This window comes from Artibeus jamaicensis, unplaced genomic scaffold (assembly GCF_021234435.1).
Source record: "Artibeus jamaicensis isolate MK-2021 breed Jamaican fruit bat unplaced genomic scaffold, CSHL_Jam_final scaffold_537, whole genome shotgun sequence".
Taxonomy (NCBI): domain Eukaryota; kingdom Metazoa; phylum Chordata; class Mammalia; order Chiroptera; family Phyllostomidae; genus Artibeus; species Artibeus jamaicensis.
Genome location: NW_026522047.1, coordinates 1562710 through 1571706, shown reverse-complemented (window position 1 = coordinate 1571706; position 8997 = coordinate 1562710). Strand labels below are relative to the sequence as shown.

The following is an 8997-nucleotide window of genomic DNA, read 5'->3' as shown; positions in this document are numbered from 1 at the left end:
CCCTCCCCTAGTCCCCTCCCTCTCACCTGCTCTCACCTGCAGAGGTTTCACCTATAAGATGGGGTTAAATTGACGCCCCCTCACGGGGGACAGGGCGGGGGTGGGGGCGGCACAGGGGCACTCCCCAGTGCCCCAGCTCCCCTGCTGCCCTTCACTGTTCCTGATCCCGGGTCCCCTCCAGCACCCGACCCCCCACCCACCAGGTCCAGAGTGGGTTCCCTCAGAGGAGAAACTGGGGCACAGAGGATGGGGAGGGTGAGACCGGTCCCCGAGAGAAATGGCGTGTGTCCCACCCAGAGCCCCTGCTGTGTGGAAGCCCGCTGGGGGGGAGGAGCTCTCGGTGTCCTGAGGGCTCGGGTGCCATGTCCCGCGGGCGCCCAGGGCCCTGGGGAAGGCCCTGGGGCTGCCGGCTGCCCCAGTGGGGAGGTGGGCTCTGAAAGCTGAGGACACCTGGGGGCTCTGAACAGCCTGGGGGCAGCTGGAAGGAGCCGGGTGCACCCAGTGTCACAGGGGGCTCCTAGGACACGGTGGGAGCGGGGGGCGCCCGGAGCGCTGGGGTGCGTTCTCATCACGCAGCCCGTGCAGCCCTGTGGTTCAGAGCTGGGGCTGACATGCTTGCTTTGGGTTCCCCAGGACGACATGTCCCCACCACCCACATTTCTGCTTGGGGGACTCATGGCCGGCCGTGGCAGCAGCCAGGCGGGGACCGACTTCTGTGAGGCTGTGAGGTGGCACAGACGAGGGAGGGGAGGGGCAGCAGAGGTGCGGCTCCGAAGGCACGCCCACCGTGCCTTGTGGCCACAGAAACCCCCTGCAGTGGCTGGGAGAAGCATCTGCAGGCACCCAGTCCATTACTCCCTACCGACTGCTGCTTTGCCACTTTAAAAATGGGTGCCACCCCCTGGCTCCAACTGGCTGCCCCGGCTCCGGGTGTCATGTCCACACTTGAGGCGGCAGGAAAAGGAAGGAGAGGCACTCCCTCCACGGGATTCGTCACCTGGCCACACCTCACTGCGTGGAAGCCGGAGACGTGGGACCACTTCTCCCGAGATGGAAGGCAGCAGGGCACGGGGGCAGCCGCAGTCTCTGCCTCGGGCCAGCGGGCCTCCTGTGCGGAGTTCAAGTGCAGGGTTCTGGAGCAGCAGGGGTCTGGAGCTCGTGGGAACTCCGGGTCCATGCTGCACTCCAGCTCCTGGGTTCTCCGACTCCCCCCAGGCTCCGGCTGGGCCTGGGTGCGGCTGTGCGTTCGCTCTGCGGAAACAGCTCACTAGCACGGCTGACTCGGCTCCACGCGTCTGCACAGCCGCCCTCCCGCTCCACATCCCGCATCCTGCTCTTCATGCCCAACCGCACCGCTGCAGGCACCCCTTCCAGGGGTGGGGTGCTCGGGAGTCAGCTCCTGGGGCCTCTCGGACCTGGGGCGCAGGGGGCGGGGCGGGGCTCACAGGCTGGACCCCACGGAGGAGGAATGAAAAAAGAGCAGGTCTCCTCTAGTCCCCTCTGCAGAGAAACAGGACAAGCCCTTTTGGATAGCAGCTTAGCAGTAAGGATCAAAAGCCTTAAAACTGTTCACGCGTTGGTCCGTTTATTTAACTTTTTGTAAACTGCCCTAAGGAAAAGTTCCAGAATAATGCATATATGTACGAATACGTCCTTGGAGGTGAAGACTGTGAGCCACGCCGACGGCCGACCCAGGGGAAGCGTCTGAGTGAGCAGCCCCAGAACGCTTTCTGACTGTATGAGAACACGGGAAGTGCTGGCTCCATGCTCAGCGGAAAAACAGGTTGCAAACACATATCCGTGTTAATCTCGCCTGAGTTAAAATGCACTGGAGGAGGAGATTGAGTCTGGGCTATTCATGCTGGCTTCAGGGGAACTACGGACGGTGAGATGATGCTGTCCTTCCTTTAGTTTGCTTTTTTCACATTATAAAAGGCACTTTTATAAACTTTATTATTAAATTTATTTTACTGTCGTGAGTGTGTCCCGTGAAGAAGCCACCCTGCGGTGCGGGCAGCCCCACAAAGGCAGGTGGCCCCAGCTGCCTGGCTATGGGCAGGGCTGACCCTGCCCTCTCTGTGGCAGAGAACTTCGGTCTTCAGTCGCAGCCCACGTGGCTTCCCAGCTCTTCCCTGTGGACCCTGGACCCTGCTCCCTCCTCTTCCTCCTCCAACTCCAGAGAGCCCTGCCCGCCTAGAGCAGTCTCCCCTTCCACTTCCCCAGGGCATCTCAGACCCTCCCCACTGAGGGCAGAGGCCACCCCACAGAGGAGATCAGGGTGACCAAGCCTGCAGGAGCGTGCGCCCCTGTCGACCCAGCCCCAGGGGCCTGCATGGGCGATGGGGCTTCCTGAGTCATCTCTGGGCTCGTCCCAGGCACCCCACCCCCACCTCTTTGGCTGCAGGCCCCTGCAGGGGAAACCCCTCTCCCAGCTGGGCCTCTGCTCCTCAGGTCTGCAGGAAACTGGTCCTTGCCTGTCACACCAGGGTGGCATCTGGGTGGGACCTGGCCACTGAAGTGCACACCTGAAAAACACTTCTGTCTCTCTGTTGCTCCCCCCAGCCTTAAATTCTCGCCAGTTCCTGTTTCCTGTCTTAGGGAGCAGAGAGCTGTCCTGGCCGATGTGACAAGCCTGCTGTCCCCAGTCCTCTGTCAACTTTGAGCAAAGGCCCAGATGGCAGGTGTGCCTGTGGTGGGTGGAGTTTCTCGTGATACATTCACTTTTACACACTTACCAAAGCAGTGAAAATAGCAGGCACAGATTTGCAGATTTCCCGATATATTTAGAAAGCATTTCCACTATTTATCACCATGAATGTGTCCTGCAGGCCTAAGGAAACCTTGAGATCTGGGGCCAGGTCTTGTCCACGTGAGCTTGACCCTGAGTAAGGCCAGAATCAAACACCTTTAGAGCCCTTGCCTCCCTCTGGCGCCCTTGGGCTTCTGACGCTCCTCCCCTCTGCGGAGGAAGGTCAGGGCCTTTGCAGCCTCCCCCAGGCGGGGACCCCTAGGGCCTGTTGTGTGGACAGCCCTCCCCGCTGGCAGACCTCCACACAAGTCACATTCGGCATCCTCAAAGTTCTCTGCTAACTCCTCTCACCTGCCACCCGACCACTTGAGTCAAAACCACAGGCCTTCCAGCGCCCACACCACTCCCCTTCGCCAGTCTCCAAATCCTGCAATGGACCCTGCCCGCCCACGCGTGTCTGAAGGGTAGAGGTGAGCAGGGTTGCAGCCAGGGTGAAGGGTAGGGTCAGGACAGGGGCCCGGAGGAGGTGAGACCTGGATATCAGGCCCCAAACGCAAAGCTGCAGCTGGAGTGCGAAGGGACCGGTGCGGAAATGTGGGGGTGGAGGGTGGTTCTGGAGAGAGGCTCAAGGATCCGGGAGGGGAGAAGGAGCTGGGCACGGGGATCACCATCCTTCCTGTCTCTAAATATCTTCACACCCCCACAATATCCTCTTAAGGAGGTGTGAAGATATTATAGTTGACATTTGTAAAGCCTTGGGGACTCTCGCAGGCACAAGGCCGGAGCTCCAAGGCGATTGATTAACACGGGGTCAGCGCAACAGTCACAGGGTACCAGGCGGTGATCCCGGTTGGTCCCTTCCACCCTACGCCTGCCCACCCAGGTCACGCCCACAACGGGACGCCCCCGCCCAGTCTCATTCAGGCCCCGCCCCTATGACGGCACGACGTAAACCCCAGGCGCTCCAGACACGCGGGCTGGGCCCGGAGGTCGCCCTGCCGGGTCTCTGGGCCCTGAAGAGGCCGCCTTGCCCCCTCTTTGCCTTGGTAGGAGGGCACTGGGTGGTTTGGCAGAAAGACCCACAGCCAGGAATGGATCCTAACTGCGCCTAGTCCGCCCGGAACCTGAGCGCTCAGAGCTGGGGTGGGAGCAGAGGGGCCCTGAAGGGATGGTTCAGGCCCGCAGGGACATTCCTGCAAAGACCTGGTGACCGAGAGCTGGCTTGCTCTGGGCACTTGTTGCTCGTGGGTCACTTCCCGGGACAAAGCAGGTTCCAATGCGTCAATTCGCACAAGGCCGGTGCCATGGGGGTTCCCCACAGGGCAGCCCGCTGACGCCGACCTGATCGTGATTCCCCGTGGCCCTCAGGATGGGCCCCGCGGTCCACCTCTGTCTATGCTCTGCAACCTCGCTGCCACTCCCTTATGCACACGCTGGAGACTGGCTGCCGGGCCACTCTGGACCACCCTGGCAACCCTAGGAGCGTGGCAGAAAATGGGCCCCAGGGTGGGTAGAGGGCAGCGGCAGGCCCCGGAAGGCCCCACCACACACCTCTTGGAGCCCGTGTTTCCTGGCCTCTGCCCAGAGCCCCACATAGTGGTCAGAGGCTGGGACTCAGGCCCGATCACAGCCAGACCTCATGCTGGACAGATGGGGAGTCCCTGCAAACATTTTTGCACATGCATGTTTTAACAGCTTGACTGATGTGTAATTCACATACCACGCATGCAATCTACCATTTAGAGTGCACAGTCCATGAGTTTCAAGTGTATTCACAGATATGTGCCCCCTTGGCAGCCTGTTTTAGAACACCCGGCCCTGAAAAGAAACCCGGGGCCCTCTGGCAGTCGCTCCCCGCGTCCCTTCCCCAGGCCCTGGCCACCACTCGTGCACTTACTGGCTGCACGCATTTGCCTATTCTGGACACTTTGCATGAATGGATCGTAGCCTGTGCAGTCTTTTGTGACCGGCTCCTTCCACTTAGCCCAGTGTTTTCCACGTTCGCCCGTGTTGTAGCCTGTGTCGCCACTTCCTTTTGTGGCCAAAGAACTTCCCAGGGCATGAACACACACTTTCGTGTGCTCACTCGGGTGGTGGTCAGCCCCAGTCCCTGTTTTGGGCTGCCATGAATACTGCTGCTGCGAAAGCGAATAAAAGCAACCTGGTTTCAATGGAGCGGCAGGCCCGCTCACCATAACCGGTCACTTCCATACACCCCAACGGGAAGAGGCGTCACTTACAGGCCCGACAGGAGCAAGATGCGTCTCTACTACCCCGGCCGGGGGAAGGCTTCCTCCTCGCCCAACAAGCCGAACAGACACCGTGACACGGTGGCCAGGGGGCGGCCAGCGCTGCCCCGCACACGCGCTTTCCTGCCATGGACTTCCATTCCCAGCTCCCTTTTTCCCCAGCAGGTAACGTCTCTCTCGGTCTGCTGGACTCGCCTATGGTTTTCGCTGCAATCCTCCGCGATCCCTGAATAAAGCCCCATTGCTGCTGAAATAACTAGCTGCTTTCTTCCTGAGGTCAACCGTGCTAGGCGCGTGCAAGCCTGAGGTCCGCCGTGCGTTTTCCTCCCTCTGGGCACACCCCCCGGGGTGGGGGTGGGGGCGGGGGCGCTGGTCACGTGGTAACTGCGCTAGGCGGCGCCTTCAGGCTGTTTCTCAGCGCGGCGCAGGGCCGCCTTTCTGCGGGGCCCGCCACCGAGTCCCCCACGTACGCAGGTCTGCGCTCTTCTCCTGGGCCAGTGTCCCGGGAGCTCCCGCTGGAGAACGACTGCCGGCCGCCAGACCGCCCTGTCGGCTGGAGTCTGCGACTCCTGGCGGCTTCTGGTGGCCGACGGCTCACTCCGGGAGGCTTGGGTCCTGTGACTCGGGCACAGGACCACAGCGGCCGCACATCCTGTGACTTCAGTCACTGGGCCAGGGGGAGGGCGTGAGGACAGCTGGCCCCCTGCCACGACGGATGGAAAATACCGCCGTCTGTCGCTCCTAGCGAGGCCCACGCTCACAGTGTGGAGTGGGCAGGGAGGCGGGCCTGCCAAGAGAAAACACGAGGTGTGGCCGGGATGCAGAGCGCACGACCGAAAAGGCAACAGCTGAGGAGTCATGCGGCTAGGGCAGCGGGTCCACTAGGAAGGCGCTCCAGAAAAGCGCGGGCGGGGCTGGGGCTGCACTCGGGTCAGGAAGCCCCGGGAGGTGGGTCTGGAATGGCTCCTGAGTCAGGTACCTGTGGAACCACTCCGCTCCACTTCACACGCCGGCTCCGGTTACCTAGCAACTGGGCGGCATCCTTCCCAGCAAGCACCGCTTCAAATCTGTGAGGTCCGAGACTACGATGTCCAGCGTGCCCCGCGGCCCAGGAGCGCGGACTACACGTCCCACAATGCATCGCCCCCCCTTTCTTAGCCGCCCCCAGCCCCTGTTCTCAAGAGACCCTGCCGAGTAGCGCCGCGCGCTCGCGGTGACCGGTTGTGCGTGAGGTTAAGGCGCGGGGCGGAGCAGCTTGGGGCCGAGGCGCCATGCGGCGGGGAGAGCGCAGGGGCGCTGCGGGGCAGCGGCCCGGGTCGCCTGTACCTACGGGCAAGGCCTCGCTGGAGGAGCCGCCGGACGGTGCGCCCGTGGCCCGCCGCAGCACCGAGTCCGAGGTCTACGACGACGGCACCAACACCTTCTTCTGGTGAGTGGCGGCAGTCGCCCGGGGTCCGGCCAGGATCGCGGGGGCGTGGCCACGTCGGTGGGAGCTCTGGATGGAGGGGGGTGACGGTGGGACCGGCGCCGCCCTGCCCCAGCCCGGCCCCCCTGATGGTCCCCAGCATCTCCACCCCAATAGCCCGCACCTGTGGCCGGCTTTCCCTGACCTCCCTGTCCAGAACTCACCTCTGCCCTCCGTCACGTGCTCTCGCCGCGCTGCTGCTGCGCAGCGCGACGAGTTCCTTAGCCCAGTCGGGACCTGAGGGGGTGTGTGTCCCAGCCTCGCCGCCAGGCTTCGGGGCCGAGCTGTCCTATGGTCTTCCTCAGTGGGGTCAGGGGTGGGGGCATGCGCCTCTGTGGGAAGAGTTCGTGCTCTTCATGCGGTTTGGCTTTTGCGTGTTTGAGGAATCAGGACCTGAAGGTCCCAGGGGTACTGCTCCGCCTGCGTGCTCCGTGACCTTGGTCCAGCCCTTCACCTTTCTGAGGTTCTCTGCTCACTTGTAAGAGACCCAAAGCCCATGGCGTACGCGGGAAAGCGTGCTTCATGCTTTTTTTGGTCAGTGCCCGTTCGTGTCCGGCTAAAGGACAGACTGTGCTGGCCTCTGATCCCTGGGGTAAGCCTTGGAGGACCGGGGAATTAGATGTGGCCTCTGCTCCCTGAAAGCCCATGGGAGAGACAGCCCTGTCACAGCACCGGGTGCCGTGTGGCAACAGCCCTAGGAGGCCCAGGCGGTGGGGCTTGTCGGAGGTCTGACCACGGAGCAGGGAGAAGCTGCCGGGGAGATGCCAGCGCCCCGTTTGTGCCGCCGGACTCTGGAAAGATGCAGGAAGGCGGGTGTTGGGCTTCTCTTCCCGTGGGCGCCAGAAGCTGCAACAGGGGGGTGGCCACTGAGCCAAGCTCTGAGGATGTAATTTGCTCAGGGTGCAAAGCAGACAGTGGGAGGGAGAGAGGGATGGGGTGTCCACCGGGCTGAGAGACAGCACTGCTGGGTCCGGCTGTCCTGCTCGGGATGCAGGAGGGAGGCGCCACCCTCTCACGGACCACGTGATGACCCCTGGAGACTTGGAGGTCCTGGAACACTGTGGCTGAGCTCCTACTAGGTGCCAGGGACTGTTCTAGAACTGAGCAGGAAACTTCTGGCAAGAGGCACAGTTCACTGAAGGGATATAGGGTGTTGTCCCCACAAACCAACAGGTCACTGGTTCAATTCCTGGTCAGGGCACACACCTGGGTTGGGAGCCAGGTTCCTGGTTGGGGGCACATGAGAGGCAGCTGATTGATGTTTCTCTCTCTCTCTTTCTCCCTCCTTTCCCGTCTCTAAAAAATAAGTAAAATCTTTCTAAAAAAATGAGTGTTACAGAAAGTTAGTATAAAGGCTAAAAATATGTATTTGTGGAAATAAGTTTATGTTCCAGAATCATTCAAAGGAACTTCTGCACGGTTCAAAACCATGCTTTTAAGATTTTCCTTTTCGAGGAGGTTGCGTTGTTTGGGCCCATGATGGTGGTGTGCAGGCCACGGATGAGGATTGGGGCTTTTTCTGTTACTATTTGTCAGCCACAGGGTGTGGGCTGCCACAAACTGGGCCACTGGGAGGGGGTGTGAGGACCATGGGGGTTCTGCTTACTGTGGTGGTCTCCAGTGGCGACATCAGCATCCATAGACTCGGAAGAAATGTGCAGAGATGTGTCTGCTCGTGTCTGAAGATTGTTTGGGAGATGCTTTGGGACCTGGTATCCCATAGAAGTGCTAGTGAGTTGCCACCTGTGGATTGAATGGCCACTGGATACCAGTTGGCCCCTCCTGATTCAGGGGCTGGCTGTGCTGTGTGGGCAGTGGCTGCAAAGTGTTCAGCCTCATATGCAGCCCTGCAGCGAGCATCTCGGGGCCTCTTGCCCGCCTGTAGCATGTCTCCCGGGAGGTGCGGGGGTGTGGGGGTGCTGTAGATGCCCAAGTTCCAGAGCACGCCCTTCTCAGTCACCCGGTGAGGAGTTTGCCAACCTTGCCCATATCTGGAAAGTGTGACTCCCCAGCTGTTGCCTTTCCTGTCGTGCAGTCAGTGTCACGGCCCCGATGGCCCAGGCTTGCCTGGGACAGGCCTCTGTTCTGGCCTCTCCCCGCGCAGGCGCTGCCGTGCGCTCTGCATCCCGGCCACACCTCGCGTTTTCTCTTGGCAGGCCCGCCTTCCTGCCCACTCCACACTGTGAGCGTGGGCCTCGCTAGGAGCGACAGACAGCGGGTATTTTCCATCCGTCGTGGCAGGGGGCCAGCTGTCCTCACGCCCTCCCCCTGGCCCAGTGACTGAAGTCACAGGATGTGCGGCCGCTGTGGTCCTGTGCCCGAGTCACAGGACCCGAGCCTCCTGGAGTGAGCCGTCGGCCACCAGAGCCCAGGGTGCATCAGGGAGCAGGTCTGCCTGCCGAGCCTCCTAAGCGCCCCCGTCACTGCCACACGCGTGGAAACGCACCGTGTGCAAGGCAGGGACCACTTTTGTGGAACCAATCCAGAGTGACGTTTCTATTTCCCACCCCAAACTTGCAAGTTAGTACTTCTGT

General features: G+C 61.5%; 1 protein-coding gene and 1 long non-coding RNA gene across 3 annotated transcripts in view; one reads left to right on the top strand and one right to left on the bottom strand.

The window, feature by feature from the left end:
* Nucleotides 1-3663: 3663 nt before the first annotated feature.
* Nucleotides 3664-6394, bottom strand: LOC128626338 (uncharacterized). Its single transcript, XR_008390260.1, has 3 exons — nucleotides 6329-6394; nucleotides 5978-6065; nucleotides 3664-5785 (listed from the first exon to the last, which is right to left on the bottom strand). It is a non-coding gene; the product is annotated as an uncharacterized LOC128626338 (long non-coding RNA).
* Nucleotides 6112-8997, top strand: part of PTDSS2 (phosphatidylserine synthase 2) — a 27314-nt gene continuing 24428 nt past the window's right edge. Inside the window, exon 1 of one of the 2 annotated variants that reach the window (XM_037163088.2) lies at nucleotides 6112-6427. In XM_037163088.2, the coding sequence (XP_037018983.2) occupies nucleotides 6270-6427 (158 nt within the window). In that variant the 5' untranslated portion in view covers nucleotides 6112-6269. The remainder of the gene's footprint in view (nucleotides 6428-8997) is intronic. The other variant, XM_037163087.2, reaches the window with a different exon arrangement.